Below are 22622 nucleotides of genomic sequence, written 5' to 3'. Positions count from 1 at the left end.
CAATCAGACTTGAGTAGCTGCAACACTTTAATTTATAATGGTGCTACAAAGATTGATGTACAACATTTGTTTTTCTGCATGATTGTAAGTGGACCTGTTCTGTTTTTAATTATTTTCTTCCTCATTCATTTTATAAGCTAATTAGAAGTTGGCTGGCTAATATTAGAAATCTTTCATGTTGGCAGCAAATTAAATTTAGAACCAAGAAGTTTCCACTGTGTTAGAAGATAAGTGATGGAAATTCAGTAGTTAAGCCTCAAGGAAGCCTTGTGAACACTAAATGAATAATAAGTAATGATATTTTGCAAGATTCTGCCAGCAATAAGAGAGCTTGCAATTCGATAATACATCAAGATTGATGAAAGTACTCTAATGAGAACTGGTGTAGTTAAGCTTGTGGGAACATACACAAGATCATCAAAATAAATTATTTTAATAACAGCATCTATAAATCAATATTCACACCAGGAATATCTAATTAAACACTTCAGAAGTGATTGGTGTGAAATGAACTTAATTTCATTTTATTTTTAAATGGGCAGGTATCCTAAACCCTACTATTTAATGGCAATTGTAAAAATGATTAAAACTGAGACAAAGAATGTGGCGGTTTTCCATGACAGTGATCACAGTTCGTTTTTTTAATTTCATACTGTTATTGGCTGCAAAACCAGAGTCAGTGGATTGTTAGGAGAAAAGTCTGTATAGACCAGCTGCTACCACTACATTGTGGTGTTTGGGTCCAAACTGCTCATCCAATTATACATGTTGAGGATTGGTGTTAAATATGCTTTTGGTGAAAAACAACAATTCTGCAAGATTATATTAGTCTCTTAATTGCAAGGAATTATAAGACAAATTAAAGTTGTTCACTTGAACTCTTCAATGAGTCACACAAGGTAAATACAAGCTAATAAAAGCAGATTGAAGAGAAAAAACATTACATTGAAAGATTTGATTGAAGATTGTCAAATGCAACATATTTACAGTGAAATAATAAATGTTCAAAAAATATTCTTCTTTGACAAGGTTATGGTGAAGGGTCAGGCAAATATAGTGTTTGTTGCTGGTGTGGGCTTATCTAATTAAGGTTTATTCAACCTAAAATAAAGTCATTTATTTCTACCCTTTTGTGAAGCATTTTGAGATCCAATAAACCATTGCATTGCAAACAGACCACTCACTATTCATACCAAATACAGAACTGTTTATTTTGGGGTACAAAATGTCTCTGCCTGCTCTTAATACAACATATGTTTAGATTGTTTTTTAAGCACTTAACGTTGGAATAATTTGACTATGAATATCTAATTCTCCACTGGTCTATAGCATTTATATTTACATTAAATGATCAGTAAAAAAAATCTGAGTTACTGAAACAAACAATTTTGAAATATAAACATTTCCAAATTGGGCAGAGAACATAATACTCCAGGATTTTTCTTTCAATGTGCTTGTTCCATTTTCCTCCATTATCCAAAAAACTAATTCCAAAAGCAAAGCAATTATTTTGAACTGAAAATATTGAGATTAATGCAAACACGACAAAAAAAAAATCAATCTTCATTAAAATCCTATTTATTGTGGATTCAGGTAATTATTTTCACCACCCTTATCAGGTTGTATATGGGTATATTGGGACAAAAACATTTGTGCAATTCAGAGTAAATCTAAGGTATACTACATGTTTTGGTTTGGTTTTAAAAGCATACAAAATCCATCCTGTTATATTCACTTTCAAAGTCAAAGAACATCTTCGATAACAAGATGTTTATTAGAACATCATAGCTTCCAAACCATCTTCCATAAATTGTTTATAAATAGCCATAAATTTGGCTACGAAAGCTTCCAGGTGATAGATGGCCTTGTTGCCAAGCTGCAGACGATGTTCGTAATAGGCAGCCATCTGTGCAACCTCCCCTTTTAGTAAACCATCACAGTTGTTTAACAACTCCAACAAGAGACCCTAAAACAGAAAAAAAAATCCAAAATGTTACAGCTTAGTTACACTTGCAAGGAACGGTTCAAATTTCTGAATTATTCCAAATCAGATCACAGCCAGACTGTGAAGAGCAATCACATTTCCAACTGGGTTAAATATGCAATTTAACAAATGACTAAAATGCGATGTGAATCAGATTTTTTTCTGTCTGGGATAGATTCTATCTGGAGATTGAAATCTGATATAAATTGGCTTTATTATACAATCTTTACAACCACTCTCACCATTTACAAAATTGAATTTTGCAACATACTATACAATAGTTCCAACCCGCAAGAGTACTTCTATAAATACTGGGTCTCAATCACGCCATCTGCTTTTGTAAGAAATCTTTGAATTTTTTGCCTTCTATCAACATTGCAATTAGATGTGTTTTTGCAACTAAAATGCTACTCCATCCGGAGTTTCACAGGTCTCAGTATGCAGCCCTTTGCTATCTATTTATGGGCCAGCATAGTGGCGCAGCTGGTAGAGCTGTAGCCTCAGGGCACCAGAAACTCTGGTTCGATCCTGACCTTGGGCGCAGGCTGTATGGAGATTGCCCGCTCTCCCTGTAATGGGGTGAGTTTCCTCCTGGAGTTCCAGTTTCTCACCACATCCAAAGACACGGTTTGTTGGGTAAAAAGCCTTTGCAACTTGACGTTTGTGTGCAGATTAGTAGCAGAATTTGGTGGAAATTGTTAACAATAGAGAGAATAAAGTTGGATTATATTAGTGTGAATGGGTGGTTGATGGTCAGCATAGACCCAGTGGGCCAATGCTGTATCTCTCCATCTCTACAATATATCAATGTTTTACACCCAAATTAGGGGGCATGAAAATATTTGTAGATGATAGAAATATTTTCTAGGGCTGACAGAGGTGGATAGCTTCAGATACAGATGGTCTTGTCAGTTAAGCAGAGAAATTGGAAATGTAATTGACTTCACATAAGTATAATAGGATAGTGGAATAAGCTAGAGATGTTCTATTTGGGGAAATTGAAAGGAAATTTGATTGAGGTACATAAAAATGGAAGAACTCAGTAGATCAAGCAACATCTGTATAAATCATCAAAGATGATTGCATAATTCACACGTTGCAGTGTTTCGATCAAATGATGGGGATAAATGATGTTCTGTAACAAACCTTCATTATTATCTCCGGGGGTATGCAGTGGGTCAGTAGCTCATATAACCGTCCACGGACTTCCAACAGCCTAGGTAAAATAGAGACATTTCAAAGAATTTTGCAAAATTAAATGAAACATCAATGTCCCAAGAGAATTTATCAGCATTGGCCAAAAAATGTGTTTATGACTAGTTATGGATCTTATTACTAACTTGATGCTTCATTATTAACTTGTTCATAACCAGCAGATTACTATGACGTTGATATGACATGGTGATGATACTGCATAATGTTCATGAGTTTGTGCATCAAGTCCTGTTCACCCAAGGGCGATTACTTGGATTCTGCATTCTCTGTCCCAATCAATGCCACAAGTGTAAAATTCCAAACCTGGTATCTGTAACCGCATTTCCCGCTTTGAAACAAGCTTCAAACTTTACACCCAGAATCTTGTATTGCTCACTAGCTTCTGTCTCAAATGTGGGATGAAGCAAGTCACGGACATGTTACATGCAAAAACAGTAGCCTCCTGGATTACCTTTGTGGGGTTTGTTGGCTGACAATGGCATTCGCGGTTTCTCTGAGGTAAATTTCCCAATCTGTCTCAGGAATATCTTGATCTGCTGAAAATGGATATCTAAAGAACACACAAATGTTTACACCCTTTTCACATTTCCTGCTTAAGGTATGGTGAGAGCAATAGACAGTAGTTTTCAAAATACTGCAAAGATTGAGAAAATATGAAAATAGTCAAATTCTTTACACAGGATTGAGGGTATGGCATTTAGTTACAGATTCAATAACCAAGACTCAGGGTAATTGAGAAAATAGGTCATCAAGCCTCACTGGCTTCTAAACGTAACCACCAAAAACAATTAGGAATATATCGCACACAAACAAATAAACACACACACACATTCAAGATCAGTTTTATAGTAATAATAAGGATATATATAGGGATGAAGAAACAACGCGCTAAAAGGAAATTTTTAACATATTCCAGTGGACATTTACCCCCTGCAGTCAAAAATCAGCTTACCTGAAAATTTAGAGCTTTATTTCTTGAGTTATTTATGAAAATGTTCAAAATTTTCAAATAACAGAAAATAAATGAGCTGATGACATCACAATGGGTCTGCCCGCGTGGCTTGTGCAGTTTTCCACACGCAGCCTGCTCCGCAGTTTACCACGCGCAGCGAGTGACGTCACCCCCCCTCGACTCGCAGTCCTTTTATTGCCTCCCACTCGCCGTGGCCCCGCCTGCCCGCTCGCCATTGCCCCGCTCGCTCGCAGTCGGCCGCGCTCGGCCGGCCGGCCGCCCTATGCTCAGGTTAATAGAAACATAGAAAACAGGTGCAGGAGTAGGCCATTCGGCCCTTTGAGCCTGCACCGCCATTCAATATGATTACGGCTAATCATCCAACTCAGTATCCTGTACCTGCCTTCACCCCATACCCCCTGATCCCTTTAGCCACAAGGGCCACATCTAACTCCCTCTTAAATATAGCCAATGAACTGGCCTCAACTACCTTCTGTGGCAGAGAATTCCACAGGTTCACCATTTTCTGCGTGTCCTCGGGTCCATGACCGCTCGCCGGACCGAGGCCTCCCTCGATTCCACGTCCGCCCGCAGCCCTCTCTCTGTCTCTGCCCTTGAGCGAACCAGCCCTCCCCCCCCCCCCCGGGCTCTGGATTGAAGCAGCTGAACACGCAGTCATTTGGTTGCCGCCCGCCCCACTCCCCACTACCCTCCACCTCTCTCCCTCTCTGTGCCCCCCTCTGTGTCCCTCTCTGTGCCTCCGTGTCCCTCTCTGTGCCTCCGTGTCCCTCTCTGTGCCTCCGTGTCCCTCTCTGGGCCTCCGTGTCCCTCTCTGGGCCTCCGTGTCCCTCTCTGGGCCTCCGTGTCCCTCTCTGGGCCTCCGTGTCCCTCTCTAGCCGCGCCTGCGAGTTGGGGGCTATATGAGAGACGTAGTGGGGGAGATTTAAAAGTTTTAACGTGACATTTAAAAGTTGGATTTCTTCAAACTTTCTGTGTTTGTGCTTTTTTTTAAATTCTATTTTATTTTTAATATGTTTTATTATTTATTATTTATTTATTTTTATGATACTGACTGTAAAGGGAAATTCATTTCGTTGTCTCTAATTGAGACAATGACAATAAATTTGAATACAATACAATACAATGTGAGTGGATAGGGCGGGGGATGGGGTAAAAGGAGTGTATGAATAATATTAATATATCAATGGGGGTGGTTAGTGTGTGTGTGGAGGTGGTTAGTGTGTGTGTGCGCGCGTGTGTGTATACGTGTTATTGTATTTTCGCCAAACGGTACGCGGTAGCGCTGAGATTTTGCTGAACCTTACTCAGATTTTTCCTGATCAAGTTTCTTTCAGATTTGATATTATATTTCAAAAGTTATTGATATTTAGTTTAAAAAAGGCCAAAAGGCAGCTTCCAGTGATGTCACAATGCTATCTCAGTCGTCCAATCACAATGGGATCGCATTTACACAAACTACCGTGAAGATTCCGAATACCGAAAACGACATCACAATGTGATCTCTGCTGCCAATACACAAACTATGAGTGTTTTTACGTTGTTTTAAGAGAGACGTAGTGGGGGAGATTTAAAAGTTTTAAAGTGACATTTAAAAGTTGGATTTCTTCAAATCTGCACTGGCAGTTTGAATTTGAATTTGAATCCTTTATTTGTCATTCAGACCTTTCGGTCTGAACGAAATGTTGTTGCCTGCAGCCATACATGTAATAATAACAACACACAATAAACACAAATTAACATCCACCACAGTGAGTTCACCAAGCACCTCCTCACTGTGATGGAGGCAAAAGTCTTAGAGTTGCTGTCTCTTCCCTCCTCTCTCCCTCTGCGCTGAGGCGATACCCCACCGGGCGATGGTAAGTCAGTCCCGCGGTTCAAGCTCCGCGGCCCGGGGGTGGTCGAAGCTGCCGCCCTCCAGTCCAGCGGACGCGGCTGTTGCCACGGGAGCTCCGGAAAACAGGCACCAGCCTGTGACCTGCGAGCTCCATACGATGTCGTCCACTGGCCCACGGCCAAGCCCTGGATTCAGGTCGCTGCCGCCAGAACGCCGCCTCAGCCACCGGAACACCGTCTCCGCCCCGCACCGGGTCGCCCACACGGCAGCGTCTCAGCCCCGCACCGGGCTACCCCCACGGGAGCACCTTCCAGCCGGGAGCCGGTCCGCCCACGTGGGAGCACCTTCCAGCCGGGAGCCGGTCCACCCACACCGGAGCACCTTCCAGCCGGGACCCAGGCCGCCCTCACGGGAGCGCCTTCCAGCCGGTAGCCGCGCCGCCCGCACGGGAGTGTCTCAGCCCCGCGCCGTCCGCCCTCGCCGGAGCGCCGAGTCGTGCCGCTGCCCGAACGTCGCCGCAGCTCGAAGACGGCCAGCCACGCTGGCTCTACCTCCGGATCTTCGAGGTTGTTCGCAGGTTGGAGGCCGCCAGCTCTGCCATTAGGCCTCAGCTCAGGCGGGGGAAGAGAAGGGGGATACGACAAAAAAGTCGCATTCCCCCGAAGGGAGAGACAGAAAGCCCTGTTTCACCCCCCCCCCCCCCACACACATAACACCACCTAATAACCAAAAATTTAACTGAACTGGAATTATGACATCACAATGCGCCTTGTGCCTTCCTCCACAGTGCTATCCACTGTGGGGGGATGATTTTTTTTTGTCAAATTGTAGTCCTGTAGGTCTGTGTCCAAGATGGCTGCCGTGAAGAGAGAGTGGACGCTGGCGCACTTTGGCTGCCGCTGCTCTCTTTTCACACTGTGTTTTTGATTTTCTGTTTTTGGATTGAATTCTGTTTTTAATTTGTGTCACTGTGATGTCTTTAATTACTTGTTTTATTCCGATTATATGTTTTTATTCCGATTACTATGTAAGGTGTCCTTGAGATGTATGAAAGGCGCCCATTAAATAAAATTTATTATTATTATTATTAATGCCCTTCCGACTTCAATGTTTCTATCCCAGAACACCAAGTCCTTCACAGCAAATGTCCTTCAGGGAAAGAATCTGCCAGCCTAATCCAGCACGGCAAAGTTTAATGATTAGATGGGGGAACAGGTGAGTGGTGGAAACGGGTTGCGTTGACTTGAAGTTGAAAGGCATGACCAGCCCTCCTGTGAGATGCTGGGACCCAATGGGTCCCACTTAGTCTAGTATATATTTATAACGGGTGAGTGGAATATATATATATATATATATATATTCCACTCACCCGTTATAAATATATACTAGACTAAGTGGGACCCATTGGGTCCCAGCATCTCACAGGAGGGCTGGTCATCCAACGCAATATTCCACCTCTCCACCAATTCTAATATTGGTGGCCAGTTGGTTGGGGGGCTTTCTGGAGTGCTAGTATTGGTGTTATGGGCTGAAGGGACTGGTTTCCAGAGGGCTAGTATGCAAATTTTGCGCCAAATAGATTCTTGGGCTGGCGTCTCAGTCAATCAAGCCTGTTGTGCTGGCAACTCACTCACTCACGGCTGGTGGGCTGGTAGTTGACTCACGGCTAATCCTTGAAATTCTATTTCAAGCAGGGTATAAGGCCACCAAATTCAAGTGCAGCTTCATACCATTTGAAGTAGGGTGCAAAGCCACTAAAGACAGCGAGTCGTGACCTCTCCCTCCTCCATCTTGCAGAGACTGAGCCACACCCACATTTCCGGGTTTTATAGCCCCTCCCCCCCGACCGGAAAAGGTGTGCCTTTCATGGACTGATTGACAGGAGAGACTCTCAATATTAAAAAAAAAAAACTAATAACACTTTTATTTTTCATTGATGGGAACAATTCTCTGCATCTGCTCAGCGGAGGGGGACTGAGTAAGATGGCCAAAAATCACAGCCGTAAGTGGTAGCGTTTTATCTAAAATCAATATACAGTGCAAACAGGAAGTAAGTGCATTTACAGTAGTGCCTTTTAACTTCAAGCCAAAGCACCCAAGCCACCATTTGCAGTAAGTAGTGCCTTACAACTTCATGCCACCATTTGCAGTAAGTAGTACCTTTCAACTTCATGCCACCATTTGCAGTAAGTGGTGCCTTTCAACATCAAGCCAATGCACCCAAGCCACCATTTGCAGTAAGTAATGCCTTTTAACTTCAAGCCATTGCATCCAAGCCACCATTTACAGTAAGTAGTGGCTTTCAACTTCAAACCACACCCAAGCTACACCCAAGCCACCATTAGCAGTAAGAGGTGCCTTTCAACTTCAAGTCAAAGCTCCCAAGCCACCATTTGCAGTAAGTAGTGCCTTTCAACTTCAAGCCAAAGCAACCAAGCCACCATTTGTAGTAATAGTACCTTTCAACTTCATGCTACCATTAGCAGTAAATAGTGCCTTTCAACTTCAAGCCAATGCACCCAAGCCACCATTTGCAGTAAGTAGTGCCTTTCAACTTCAAGCCACCATTTGCAGTAAGTGGTGTCTTTCAACTTCAAGCTACACCCAAGCCACACACAAGCTACCATTTGCAGTAAGTAGTGCCTTTCTACATCATGCCACCATTTGCAGTGCCTTTCAACTTAATGCCAAAGCACCCAAGCCACCATTTGCAGTAAGTAGTGCCTTTCAACTTCAAACCACAATTTGCAGTAAGTAGTGCGTTTCAACTTCAAGCCAATGCACCCACGCCCCCATTTGCAGTAAGTAATGCATTTTAACTTCAAGCCATTGCACCCAATCCACCATTTGCAGTAAGTAGTGCCTTTCAACTTCAAGCCAAAGCAACCAAGCCACCATTTGCAGTAAGTAGTGCCTTTCAACTTCATGCCACCATTTGAAGTAAGTGGTGTCTTTCAACTTCAAGCCACACCCAAGCCATCATTTGCAGTAAGTGGTGTCTTTCAACTTCAAGCCACACCCAAGCCACCATTTGCACTAAGTAGTGCCTTTCAACTTCAAGCCAAAGCAACCAAGCCACCATTTGCAGTAAGTAGTGCCTTTCAACTTCAAGTCAAAGCTCCTAAGCCACCATTTGCAGTAAGTAGTGCCTTTCAACTTCAAGCCAAAGCAACCAAGCCACCATTTGCTGTAATAGTGCCTTTCAACTTCAAACCAAAGCTCCCAAGCCACCATTTGCAGTAAGTAGTGCCTTTCAACTTCATGCCACCATTTGCAGTAAGTAATTCCTTTCAACTTCAAGCCACACCCACGCCCCCCATTTGCAGGAAGTAGTGCCTTTCAACTTCAAGCCAAAGCAACCAATCCACCATTTGCAGTAAGTAGTGCATTTCAACTTCATGCCACCATTTGCAGTAAGTGATGTCTTTCAACTTCAAGCCACACCCAAGCCACCATTTGCAGTAAGTAGTGCCTTTCAACTTCAAGCCAAAGCAACCAAGCCACCATTTGCAGTAAGTAGTGCCTTTCAACTTCAAGTCAAAGCTCCCAAGCCACCATTTGCAGGAAGTAGTGCCTTTCAACTTCATGCCACCATTTGCAGTAAGTAGTGCCTTTCAATTTCAAGACACACCCAAGCCAAGCCAACCAGGGGGGAGAGAAGGGGGGGGGGGGGCTTTCTCGAGCGCTAGTATGAACCATTTTAGAACCAATAGACATTTTTTCGCAAGCTTTAGAACCAATAGACATTTTTTCGCAAGCTTTATAACCAATAGACATTTTTTCGCAAGCTTTAGAACCAATAGACATTTTTTGCAAGCGTTAGAACCAGTAGTCATTTATTTTGCAAGCTTTAGAACCAATAGACATTTTTTGCAAGCTTTAGAACCAATGGTCATTTTTTGCAAGCTTTAGAACCAATAGACATATATTTGCAAGCTTTAGAACCAATAGACATTTTTTGCAAGCTTTAGAACCAATAGAGACATTATTTCAAGCTTTAGAACCAATGGACATTTTTTTTGCAAGCTTTAGGACCAATAGACATTTTTTTGCAAGCTTTAGAACCAATAGACATTTTTTTGCAAGCTTTAGAACCAATAGACATTTTTTGCAAGCTTTAGAACCAATAGAGACACTTTTTGCAAGCTTTAGAACCAATATACATTTTTTTTTGCAAGCTTTAGAACCAATAGACACATTCTGCAAGCATTTTAGAACCACTGAGGGCACTTACATTTGAGTAGACATGTGTTCAGTGTTATTCCCAGCTCAGAGAAACGTGAACCTCTGCCTTCCTCCAGCTTGCAGAGACTGATTGAGGCACACCACTTCCTGGTTTTATAGTCCCTCCCCCCCTGCCACCAGCGGGGGCAGCAGAGAGAATGGGGAATTTTGTAAAAACATTAATATCTCTGTCATTTTTAATCGACGGGAAAAATCCTCGGCACACGTGGCGGAGGGGGGCTCTGAGCAAGGTGGCCAAAAATGACGGCTGTAGGTGGCGGCGTTCTCTCGGAAATCGCAGCACAGATCGCCAAAACCGGTCAAGAACAGAGTTTTAATAATATAGATATACACATACGCAAAATACGGTACACCATAGCGCTACAATTATTGCACCACCCTACTCACCATTATCTTGTGATGTATGAGAAATGTTTTCTTCAGATTTATGCCATATTTTACAAGTTATTCACGTTGAAAATACAATTAAAAAACAACAAAATTCACTTACCCTGCCGGTCACCAGCATTCCACCTGACAATGCCATCCCGAATTTCAGCCCCCCCTCCAGCGCAGCTTAGCACAATTTCAGACCGCCATCTTTTTTTCCCCTCGCCTCACAACGGGGGACACAACACCTCCACAGGTACGTTTCCTTGCATTTCACTGCTGCTCAAGGCCCGCGGGGAGAGAGAGAGGAGCGCCACCCAGGGCAAGGTAGGCCGCAGCCTCGGGCTCTCCCCCCTCCCCTGGATCCGGGCCGCTCGGCCAGTCACCCAGACAGCCCCCACCTCAAGTACAACTTAATCGGCCCGTCCATCCCCACAAGTACAACTTCATCGCCCACGGTGGTTTACATCGAGATCCTGGGACGGTGAGGAGGGAGAGGAGGGGGTAGGGAAGAAGGAGGGGAAATTGGGGTTGTTGAGGAGGGCGAGGAGAGGGGTGAGTGGGGGAGAAGGATGGGGAGTGGAGGAGGTAGGGAGTGAGGGATAGAGGGAGAGGAAGGCAGTGGGGAGGTGAGGAGTGGGGATAGAGGTAGAGGAGGTGGGTAGGGAGAGAGGGTTTATAAAGGGAGTGATAGGGTAGGGGAAAGCAGAGGGAGGGAGAGGCGAGGGAGGGAGTGGGAGAGGAGAGGGGAAAAGAGGGAAGGTGATGGGAAGGGAGTGCTGGGGGAATGGAGGAGGATGGGGGGTAGGAAGAGGAATGGCGAGGCGCATTTGGGGAGGTTTGCTGTGACTCACATCACAACAGAGATACCTGGCGTCACAACGGGAACCCGTCAGCCACGCCCCCGCAGTTGGGGGCTATGGGTGAGTGGTGAAATATTGCGTTGGGGGAATGGGGCCCAACGGATCCCACTTGGTCTAGTGAGAAATAAAATGCTTGTTTTGCCGGTGAAGACAACAGCCACAGAATGAATGCAATCAATCTCTTCTAGAACTTACTGCTGAACTCTGCAAGCTTCACACATAAGCAGTGCTTTCCTCAGATTCCTATCAGATTTTTCAGCAATATTCCGAGCCAGCTCTTGAGGAAGTATGAGGCCTTCTTTCTTGCAGACTCCACTTAGCACATGACAAATCTAGGAAAGCACAAAAATATATATCCTCTATTAACTGATCGTTCGCCAAGCAGATGCATTCATAACTCAATCTTGTCAAAAATCTCTAAAAACAAATTAAGATTCTCTAGTTTATCCAACGAGATATTAACTGTTATGTTAAACCATTACAATTATTTTATATGAGTAGGAAGGATTTATATGTGAAAACAAGGCAAGGGGATAGGGATCAGGGAAAGTGTGGAATAGATCATTGGTAGCTAGGAGGTGACAACGAAACATACAGAGTTAAAATTTAATCAGGGAACCGTTAGACTGGTCGGAGAACTAGGAAAGGGGAGGGATGGAGAGAGAAGGAAAGCAAGGGTTGCTTGAAGTTAGTGAAGTCAATATTCATACCACTGGGTTGTAAGCTGACCAAGCTAAATATGAGGTGCTGTGCCTCCAATTTACACTAGGCCTCACATTGACAGTGGAGGCTCAGGACAGAAAGGTCAGTATGGGAATGGGAGAGGGAGTGAAAGTGTTTAGTAACCGGGAGATCAGGTAGGCTTAGGCGGACTGAGCGGAGGTGTTCAGTGAAATGATCGCCGAGCCTGAACTTGGTCTCGCTGATATACAAGAGTCCGCACCTAGAACAGCAGATATAGTAGATGAGGTTGGAGGAGGTCCAAGTGAACCTCTGCCTCACCTGAAAAGATTGTCGGGGTCCTTTGACGGAGTCGAGGGATGATATTGGAGCAGGTGTTGCATCTCCTGCAGTTGCAGGAGGGGGTGTTTTGGGTGGGACGGGTTAACTAGGGAGCTGCAGAGTGAACTGCACATGCGAGTTGAAATTTGCCAAATCAAGGATGATACGACATCCACCATCTTTCTTCTCCCTGGAGAATATATTAGAGATGTATTGATCCTTTTCATGAATTGCTCTCTCAATTACTCCTTTTTTGTGCAATGCGTGTATTTCCGCTTGCATATCCAAAGTCTCGTGTTTGGAGCAAGTATACATCCGACTTAGCGTATCTTGTGTAGGTGCAAATGAGTTAGGCAAAAAACTCAATTTTGAAACACTTTATACTGTGCAATATAAACGGGTCTGAAGTTATCTGACGCCATTCATGCAAGAACAAACTTAACCTTACGCCGACTTGAAATTCCTCCGCACACCCCGTGTGACTGATGGAACCAGAGCCACCTACATCAAAAGGTTACAGGTGGTTTGACACCAGGGCCAGCAGACCTTAATTTTCATTCTGTCTTTTCCCCCTCGCTCTGAAAGGTTGAGCTGTTGGGACATGAAGCTGCCGCATCTTCCAGGATGGGCGAGATGGGCCTTGGCCTAAAAAAGACCTGTGGTAGGAACTGCTTGATCATGCCAGCAGCTTTTGACTCCTCATGCAAGTCCTTGACCTGCTTGCTCAAGTCTTCTCCGAAGAGGAATTTAGGAGGCTAAATATTGCTGACCCTGCATAAATGTGCAAACTTTGGATTCAATTCTGGCTTGATGGCGTCTTTCCGGAAGCAGTTGATTTCAAAATGAGCATTGCACAGCAGTGCCATAGCATCCTGCTGAACATCCGATAACTGAACCTCATCTAGCAAAGGCCGTGATACCCGAGGACAATATAGTGTGCCAGCATCTTCTCCAAAAGATGCTCCAGCTGAGACAAACGGCCTAATACATCAGACATGGATGTGGGAGCAGAATCCTCCTGGCCTGAATCGTCCGACAGGACTTGTCTCATCGTTTAGCTTTGGCTTTCTCCCCCCACTTCGGGGCTGCCAAGCTACTCCCTTTAGGAGCCAATTCAGAGATAGCTGAGCAGACCGTAGAATATGGTCCGAAGATGTAGAAATGGACGGCTACCGGCTTCCCGCACTGCCACGGTCTTCTGCTGCCAGTTTTACCGCGGCCAGTCTTGGTTTAGTCCTAGGCTTTTCCATAGTCACAACCTAGAGGTTTGTTGAAAATAAAGTACACCAAACACACCCAGTGCAAGTTTGCACTTACCAAAGAGGTGTTTAAACTTCCCTCTTCTTTCCCCTCTCCTCCGCCACTCCCTCCCTCCCTCTGCTTTCCCCTACCCTGTGACTCCCTCTATAAACCCTCTCCCCTCCCTACCCACCTCCTCTACCGACGCCGTGCGACGTCCAAATTCAGCCAGCCCGCCTCCTGCCCAGCTGATAGGTAAGTTTGACGTAAATTACGTCACGCGCAAACTTCGCGTGTATTTACGGCGAACTTAGAGCGAACTCCGCTTCCGTTTGGTCACGCTAGACGCATGCAATCGCATGTTGGTGGGACAGGCCCGTTACCACTGGGGGAACCGACGTTCCCCCCAGCCAGTCCATGCGTCATGCGTTTGACGTATTGACGCGCATGCGGACTGGCGGGCTCTTCACATAGTCACTCACGTGACTTCGATATAAAATTCTTAATTAATGACAAGAATTTATCAAGCAAGTTATTTTTTATTGTCACATGCACCAATTGGTATAGTGAGATTTGAGTTACCATACAGCCATACGAATAAAAACACAATACTCGATAGAATTTAACATGAACATCCCCACACAGCAGAATCAACGTTTCCCACTGTGAGAGAAGGCAATAAAGTTCAGTCATCATCCTCATTGTTCAAATGCATTGCAGGAATCTGGAATAATTATGATTTGTACGTTGTAGCTAAAGGTATAGTTGTTTATGGCTACCAGCTCACCATTCTATCCAAAGGTGCCATGCTTGTTCCAAACAGTTACAGTTGTATGAAGGAGACACGAGGAACTGGAATCCACAGGTGCTGGAATCTTGAGAAAAACAAAGTGCTGGAAGAACTCAGAGTCAGACAACATCTGTGGGGAAATGGACATGCAATGTTTCGAGTTGGAAGCATTTTTCTAACTGAGTTTAAGGGCAGCTCTCTATTGTGCTAAACATTCATGGAGGACATTTGAGTTTGGTTCTGCTCCAAGACACAGATGTGAAGAATTATACCCTTTATGATACTAAACATCCAAGATATGCCATCACAGTCATATACATGCGGCTACAAATTATCTGTTGGTAAGAGTCGAAGTCTAAAATGTATGTTGGTAAGAGTCTGTCTGATATGTGGAACAACAGCCTTAACATGTGTGTTCATTTGAGAAAATGCAAGGAAATTATACATGACAAATATATTTTGAATTTGTTTTTGCAAAATAAAAACATTCCCGTTCCCTGCACCATATATTAATAAATTTATGTACAATTGGAAAACACAGTATAGATTTAGCCTGGGTACATTTTATTACCCAGAAATAAAATGTTAAAATTATGTCAGCTTCCACTTTTACAAAATACCAAATTTCTCTTCTGTGGACATTGTTAGTTTCACTAATGCTTCGGATATAGAACAGGACACACCCTTCAGCCCATAATGTCTGTGCCAAACATGATGCCAAGTTAAACTAATCCCTTCTGCCTGTCATGAACCATATCTATCCATTCTCTGCATATCTGTGTGCCTATATAAAAGCCTTTAAAACATTATTGTAATAGCTATGAAAACCTAACTATTTTACATAACAAGTCGAGTTGGGGGTATTGACAATCGCCCACTTCTCGTGCGAGTCGTATTTCCGACTCGTTCTGTGTTGTATTTCTGTTGTGTGTGAGAGTGGCTTGGCACACTGCGAGCAGATTCCCCCACCGCATTACCTTGTGATGCGGGCTATGATTGCTCTCTTGAGTCTGGGAGACTTGCTCCATCAGGGTGAGGGGCTCCTCCATCTGGTTGACTCTCCGTATCGTCTGGGAGACTTGGTCTGTCTGGGAGACTCTCCATCTCGTCTGGAACAGTTTTCGCGCTCTTTTGCTGCGCGTTGCCAGGGCATGGCTCAGCTGCTTCGTGCGCCGGTCGTATGTCCTTCCTGTTTCTGCGGTACTCAGTACCGTTCGGTGTCAAAATGGAGTAGCTCCAAAGGGCCAAGTTTCCTTGCATGGAGAGTGGTCCCGGTGGCTTGAGTCCTGCCACTTTTTTTTAACTCTGACACCATGTCTGCTGTATGATCCTGTTGTGGCTAGCACAATGAATACATGTCCGACACCGACAATATCTTGTAAGAAGGGTTTTATTTCAAAACCAACAGAAACTACTAGGTCATTTTTCATCAGTCACGAGGCCCAGGCAAAAACTGGCAGCTTCTACTCCTGGCCTCAAGAGGGCACTGGCATTTACACATTGATGACGAGTACAAATGTTGCAAGATGGCATTAGCATTTACATCACACAATATATTCAGAACATAAATTCTAAATCTCTGAAATTGACTCATAGAACTGAGATAAGCATGACATTTTCAAAATACAAAATGAAAAAGATCAAATATTTTAAAAAGACACTTACTTCCTCGATGCTGGGGGCAGGGATACGCACTGCAAGACATCGGCTACGAATAGGAGAAATGACTTTTGAAGTAGAGTTACAGCAAAGAATTAATCTGCACGTGGACATATACTTTTCCATTGTCCGTCTCAGTGCATGCTGGGCATCCTTTGTTAGTCTGTCAACTTCTGTCAGTAATACCACTAACAGAAACAATAAAAATTAAAGCATTTAAACAGCATTAGTTATTCGGTTTCACATTGTGCAGTAAAAGCATACACAAACCAAAATGTTCTAAATATTAATTTAGATAGAAATGGTGGAGACTAAAACAGAGTTCACATTCCGAGCTTATGAACTTGCAACAGAAATACATTCGACTGACAATGCTTAGCCAACCTAGCTTTTGAGCTGCAAAGTTTGAGTTGACATTGTAGCTCTATGCAGCTCAAACATACCATATCAATGAAGGGATGGTAAATGATATTTAAATATCTCTTTTCATTTAGACTATTGAAAGTTATTTCATTGTGATAAATCAACCAGATATTGGATAAACTGGTTACCTGGAAAAATAAAAGCTAGATATTATTTTCTTAATCAGAAATAACTGCTTTGAAGTAAGAGTATCTAAGTTTTAAAAACCGTGTCAGTTCTTACCTTTGAAGTCTCTCTGTGTACTAGTCTCAAGTTGTTGAGACTGTGCCACTGTCTTAATTAATTCTTGAATAACCACTCGGTCACTGTTCCCAGCATCACTGACAAAATAAAAGCTCAAATTTTAGTCTGGAAGCCAAATAGGATATCCAGGTGGTCTTGCAAAATTTAGCTACCAGGACCTTTCATTTGGGCTCCTGTCATAGGCAGGCTGATTGGAAGATCTTTTATGCAAGAAATTGCTATCACAAAATGCACTTGTCAAGACAACTTAATTGTGTTAATTTCTGTCTGCTTTCATTAAGTGGGTTGGTTGGGGCCTCTCTGAATCTGGTTGACTGAGGTTAAAAAATGTTTTGTTGCCTAAAATGAAGGCTGCCAACTTGATATTTAACAAGCCAACCCGTTTCCTGAAAACATAATGTACATGGGTAAAATCATTAGTAGATAGATTTTATTTTAGCTCTTCAACATTCATCTCACCCATTTATGAGTTTGGATACTACTCATAATTCAAGAAGTGATAGGCGAATACAGGCATCACCTTCACATAGAGAATAAGTTACAGAAAAATAGTTGGAGAATAGAACTAATGGGAACGCTAAAAGAGCTGGTATAGACTCAGGGCTGAATAACCTATGTTGTGAGAAAATACAAAGCTTCAAAGGATGGTGCAATCATTCTTCAAATGTTTTCAACTAGATAACAGTGCAATAGCTGGAAATGCTGTCAAGATTAAAGTTACACCAGTCCTATCATTTTACCTCCTGCTCCAAATTTGTATGTTGCCATGAAATTGGCATAGTCTGGTACAGAGGAAAACTAGTCTTGTACAATTACAAGATTATACAATGTGGATGCACTAGCATTCAATTGCTATTTCAAGGAGAACAAAACATTCACTCATGCTGCTTCAAATTAAAGGGCCTGTCCCACTTGACGATTTTTTCGGCGACTGCCGGCTTCATATCAGGGTCGCCAAAAGATGTAACATTTTAAAATCCAGCAGCAACAAAACAAATGTCGCGACACTTGAAAAAACACCGTGCGTCATACGCATCACACCGCGTGACTGCCGCAAATTTTTCAGTGACCTGATACGTCAGTCAATGATGCCGGCAGTCGCCAAAAAAAAATCACCGTGGGACAGGCCCTTAAGGTTGGCAAAATTGAAGATTCTTGCACTTTGAGGGAACTTACCTCGCATTAACTTCAAGGTGATAATTGCTTGCTATTGTGCTTATTTCCAGTTTCTTTTTCGATGGTGTCTGCAAGGATGCACAAGAAACTAATGAAATTCAACAAGTTTAACAGTACGTGTACTGATTTGATTAATCAGACCTGAATTCTAATGCTGATCTAACCAGTCATAACTGTTCCACGATTACTTCATTAGAAGCTGAAGGTCAATTAATAAGTAGCTCCGTAGCATAGACATTACTGTCTCTGATATCTTTCAGGAGAAAAAAATCTGCCATTCTTACTCAGTGTCCCTAGACTAACCAATGTGATTGACCATTAAATACGCTCTGAAATAACGTACCAAGCCACGCAGTTGTAACATTACCACTTCGTTAGAACCTCCTGATTACCATATAACCATATAACAATTACAGCACGGAAACAGGCCATCTCGGCCCTACAAGTCCGTGCCGATTACCATTCATCTCTGATGAGTTAATGCTCCTCCATGCTGAACAGCGTACATAGGTAGACCACAGAATATACTCTGAGAGGCCATGTCAATCACCAAGCATGCTGGGAGTGTCACCACTGACTTGAATATGCAAGGAATGGTAGGATGTAGCCCTGACAAAGGTAGCATCTCTGGAGAGAAGGAATGGGTGGCGTTTTGGGTTGAGATCCTTCTTCAGACTGATGTCAGGGGAGTGGGTGGTACAGAGATAAAATGTAGTCTGAGACAGTAAGACTGGTGGGAGAACTGGGAAGGGAGGGAAAGCACAGTCTACTTGAAGTTAGAGAAGTCAATGTTCATACCGCTGGCGTGTACGCAACCCAAACAAAATATGAGGTGCTGTTCCTCCAATTTGCGCTGGACCTCACTCTGACAATGGAGGAGGTGCAAGACAGAAAGGTCAGATTGGGAATGGGAGGGAGAGTTAAAATGCTGATCAACCGGGAGATCAGGTAGGTTTAGGCAGACTGAGCGGAAGTGTTCAGCGAAACGATTGCCGAGTCTGCGCTTGGTTTTGCCGATATGCAGGACTTGACACCTGGAACAGTGGATACAGTAGATGAGGTTGGAGGAGGTGCAAGTGAACGTCTGCCTCACCTGAAAAGACTGTCAGGGTCCTTGGACGGAGTCGAGGGAGAGGTAAAGGGACAGGTGTTGCATCTCCTGCGGTTGCAGGGGGAAAGTACCTGGGAAGGGGGTGGTTTGGGTGGAAAGGGACGAGTTGACCAATGGGTTGCAGAGGGAACAGTCTCTGCGGAAAGCAGAAAGGGGTGGAGGTGAGAAGATGTGGCCAGTAATGGGATCCCGTTGGAGGTGGCAAAAATGTTGGAGGGTTATATGCTGTATGCGACAGCTGATCAGGTGCAAGGTGAGCACAAAGAGGATTCTGTCCTTGTTACGAAAGGGGTGAAGGGGAACAAGAGCGGAGCTGCAGGATATAGAGGAGACCCTAGTGAGAGATATATATTCTGCTATTTCCATACACTAATAAAAGGCATACAAGGGAGTTTAAAATCAACCATTTCTCAGTCATTTGTAATTCCAGATAATGATTCAGGTGCTAAACAGCTTTATTTAGTACAATGCAAGCCAATTTTTTACCGTAATTGTTTGATGTTCAATCCTTAGCTTCTCTATTCCTGCGCCATAAAGCTCACGAAGTAAACACATTACCCTAGTCTTCTTTCCTGAGCCCGAAGGCCCATAAACGAGCATATGAGGGAAATCTCCATGTTGGACCTGGTGTAAAATAAAAACAAAGGTCAGCAAGACCTGGAGTAACTCAGCGGGTCAGGCAGCCCATCCTTTTTCTCCAGAGATGCAGCCTGACCCGCAGTTACCTCAGCACTTTGTGTCTACGGTATAAACCAGCATCTGCATTTCCTTTATACAAAAAGGTCAGTAAGTTCCACTTGATAAGAATTAGTTCAATTATATTTATCAAGTGATATCTAATTTGTGCACCTTAATCTCTAAAATAGAATTACCATGAATAATTTGCATAGGAATAGGTCAGAGTGAGAATGGCATAGAGAATTTGGGTAGGCATCTGGATCACCTTGCAAACTGAACAGAGGTGTTCTGCAAAACAGTTACCCAGTCAGAAGTTCACTGGTAAAATGGTCCACTCAGGGATGGGATTGTCATGAAAACGGTGTATTTAAATAGTATTTTCAAAGGGCTTGAGGGCAAAAAACAAAAGAGATAAATACTGGAAGAGGGACATGAATGAGGTGCACCCAAGACAAAATGGCAACAAAATCTGTCTTTTTCCAATGGCTATTTGTTACACAGAGGTTCAACAAACACCACAAACCACAGTTCCAAGTGTTTGAAATCTGAATTAAAAACAGAAAACTGACACAAATTGCTGGAGAATGCTGGACTAAAACTGGAGGGGGGGGTGGGGGGGGAGTGACACCATGCGATAAAGAAATACACAAAGTGCCGAAGTAACTCAGCAGGTGAGGCAGCAACTCTGGAGAACATGAACAGGTGATGTTTTGGGCTGGGACACTTCTTCACAGTGAAGGAGGGCCCCGACCTGAATTTTATTCCATTGACTTCAAATATTCTAATTCTGAAGCCAAACCTGTAATTCACTGAGATCAGAGAATTCATAGAATTCGATAAATGTAATTAAGACAAATTACTGCATATGCTAGAATCTTGAGCAAAACAGTATTGGAGGAACTCAACTGGCCAGGCAGCATCTGTGGAGGAAAAATGGTCAATGGCTCTCCTCTCTTTAGTCACCTTTTGTCTCCTTTTCATCTCTAGCTTTTGCCACTTGTTCTACCCATTTGTATCCAACTATCACTGACACTGTCCCACCCTCACCGTTCTTTTCCAGCTTACTCTTTCCCCACCACCACCTCCCACCTCTTTCCCACTTTCTCTTTCCCCCACTTCCAGCTTTCTCTCCCCCCTCCCACCTCCAGCTTTCTCTCTCCCCTCCCTTCTGAGGAAGGGCCCTGACTGGAAAAGGTCTGTACATTCCCTCCACAGGTGGTGCCAGACTCACTGAGTTCCTCCAACACTTTGTTTTTGCGTAGACCTGCTGAGTCCTGATGTTGGCAATGGAAATCCGAGGGGTAATCACATTATTTCTTGTCTAGCCAAATTCTCTACATCTCCACAGCAATCACCAGGACTTCAGGAAGCAATACACACACCCCAGTATACATTTAGGGCACCAAAGTATAAATGGTTGAAAGCTTCAAGTTTTTATGAATAAATATCACCAATAATTTGTCATACACCAGCTACATCAAAACAATGGCCAAGAAAACATACCAACACCTCTATTTCCTTAGAAGGCTTAAGAAGTTCGGCATGTCCCCAACTTCTACAGATGCGCCATAGAAAGCATTCCAATGGGATGCATCGCAGTATGGTTTGGGACCAGCTCCATCAAAGCGAACAAGAAATTGCAGAGTTATGGATGCAGCCCAGACCATCATACAAGCCAGCCTCTCTTCCATTGACACTTCATGCTACCCTGGCAAGGCCACCAGTATAATCAAGGACCAGTCTCATCCGGTCACTCCCTCTTCTCCCATCAGGCAAGAGGTACAGATGGGTGAAAACTCATATCTCCAGATTCAATTAGTTTCACCCACCTGTTATCAGGCAACTAAGCCGTCCGATCACCAACTGTCCTGAGCTGTTACCTACATCATTGGAGACTTTCAAACTATCTTTAGTGGGACTTTATCCTACACTAAGCCTTTATCCTGTATCTGTATACTGTGGACGCCTTGATTGTACAGTCTTTTCTCCGATTGTGCAGCATGCAACAAAAAGCTTTTCACTGTACCCCGGTACACGTGACAATAATAAACTAAACTAAAAGGAGAACATCTTCAATTAATGAGTAAAACTGTAAAAGGGAAATAAGAGAAGACCAAAGTGTGCGTTAAAGCGGGTTGCATTTATCCATGAGGAATCCGAAACTGGACGTGCTACTTAATACAAATGTTAGAGATGTTCATAAGCAATCACTGAGCAAAAAAAAAAGAAGCAAAACATGATTTTATTTTGCGCGTGGCAATAAATAGATGCTTTTAACAGAGCACAGGGGCGGGAAATGGGAGCGAGTTTATGGGCAACAGCGCAGCCAGTGCGCGAGGGCCACTTACCAGGTTGCGGAGCTGTCCGGCCTGCTCCCTGTGGAAGTCCAGCTTGCTGAGGGCCGTCGGCCGGTACTTGTCCACCCACAGGCTCATGTCGACGTTTCCAACCCTCGATTCCGACAGGACCGGCCCGGCCGCGATCCCGCCAAACGCAGCCTGCGTAAACCGGTGCACGTCGGGTCGGGGGCCGGCGCGTCAATCACGTGACAACGTGCAGTTACTAGGACAACATCAACGTTACTAGAAGCTCTAGTATCTTAGAACAACATGTCCCATGGCAGGTTAGGCGTCCTAAAGTCTTTATAAGCAATGCCGTATTTTTTTGAAGTATAGTCAAGTACCATTGTTGAACCATGCGCTGAGACATTGTTTTATTCTAGTCCCAATCTAAACTGAGTTTGCCAAATTACTGCAGAAACAAAGAACTGCAGATGCTGGTTTATACCAAAGACAGACACAAAGTGCTAGAGTAACTC

The 22622-nt window shown here is 43.6% G+C and overlaps 1 protein-coding gene across 2 annotated transcripts; it reads right to left on the bottom strand.

Annotated features, from left to right (window-relative positions):
- Positions 1 to 1192: 1192 nt before the first annotated feature.
- Positions 1193 to 22338, bottom strand: rfc3 (replication factor C subunit 3). Of its 2 annotated transcripts, XM_033022892.1 has the most exons (9): positions 22153 to 22337; positions 19613 to 19750; positions 18016 to 18083; positions 16819 to 16916; positions 16180 to 16361; positions 11679 to 11815; positions 3651 to 3749; positions 3131 to 3200; positions 1193 to 1966 (listed from the first exon to the last, which is right to left on the bottom strand). In XM_033022892.1, the coding sequence occupies exons 1-9, from the start codon at positions 22237 to 22239 to the stop codon at positions 1775 to 1777; spliced, it is 1071 nt and encodes a 356-aa protein (XP_032878783.1). In that variant the 5' UTR covers positions 22240 to 22337; the 3' UTR covers positions 1193 to 1774. The 2 variants fall into 2 exon arrangements, with proteins under 2 accessions (XP_032878783.1, XP_032878784.1); XM_033022893.1 differs by lacking the exon at positions 3651 to 3749 and having other exon boundaries at positions 22153 to 22338.
- Positions 22339 to 22622: the final 284 nt, after the last annotated feature.

The sequence above is a fragment of the Amblyraja radiata genome, chromosome 6 (assembly GCF_010909765.2).
Source record: "Amblyraja radiata isolate CabotCenter1 chromosome 6, sAmbRad1.1.pri, whole genome shotgun sequence".
NCBI classification, from domain to species: domain Eukaryota; kingdom Metazoa; phylum Chordata; class Chondrichthyes; order Rajiformes; family Rajidae; genus Amblyraja; species Amblyraja radiata.
The sequence above is the reverse complement of the archived record's forward strand: the minus strand, read 5'-3'. Positions and strand labels throughout refer to the sequence as shown.

Excerpts from the sequence above, each read along its gene's own strand:
- rfc3 (XM_033022892.1), bottom strand. The coding sequence starts at position 22,239 with ATGAGCCTGTGGGTGGACAAGTACCGGCCGACGGCCCTCAGCAAGCTG. Across the intron at positions 3,750-11,678 it reads GAAGCTTGCAGAGTTCAGCA|ATATCCATTTTCAGCAGATC; the intron begins GTAAGTTCTAGA and ends TGTGTTCTTTAG. Across the intron at positions 3,201-3,650 it reads AGCCAACAAACCCCACAAAG|GCTGTTGGAAGTCCGTGGAC; the intron begins GTAATCCAGGAG and ends TATTTTACCTAG.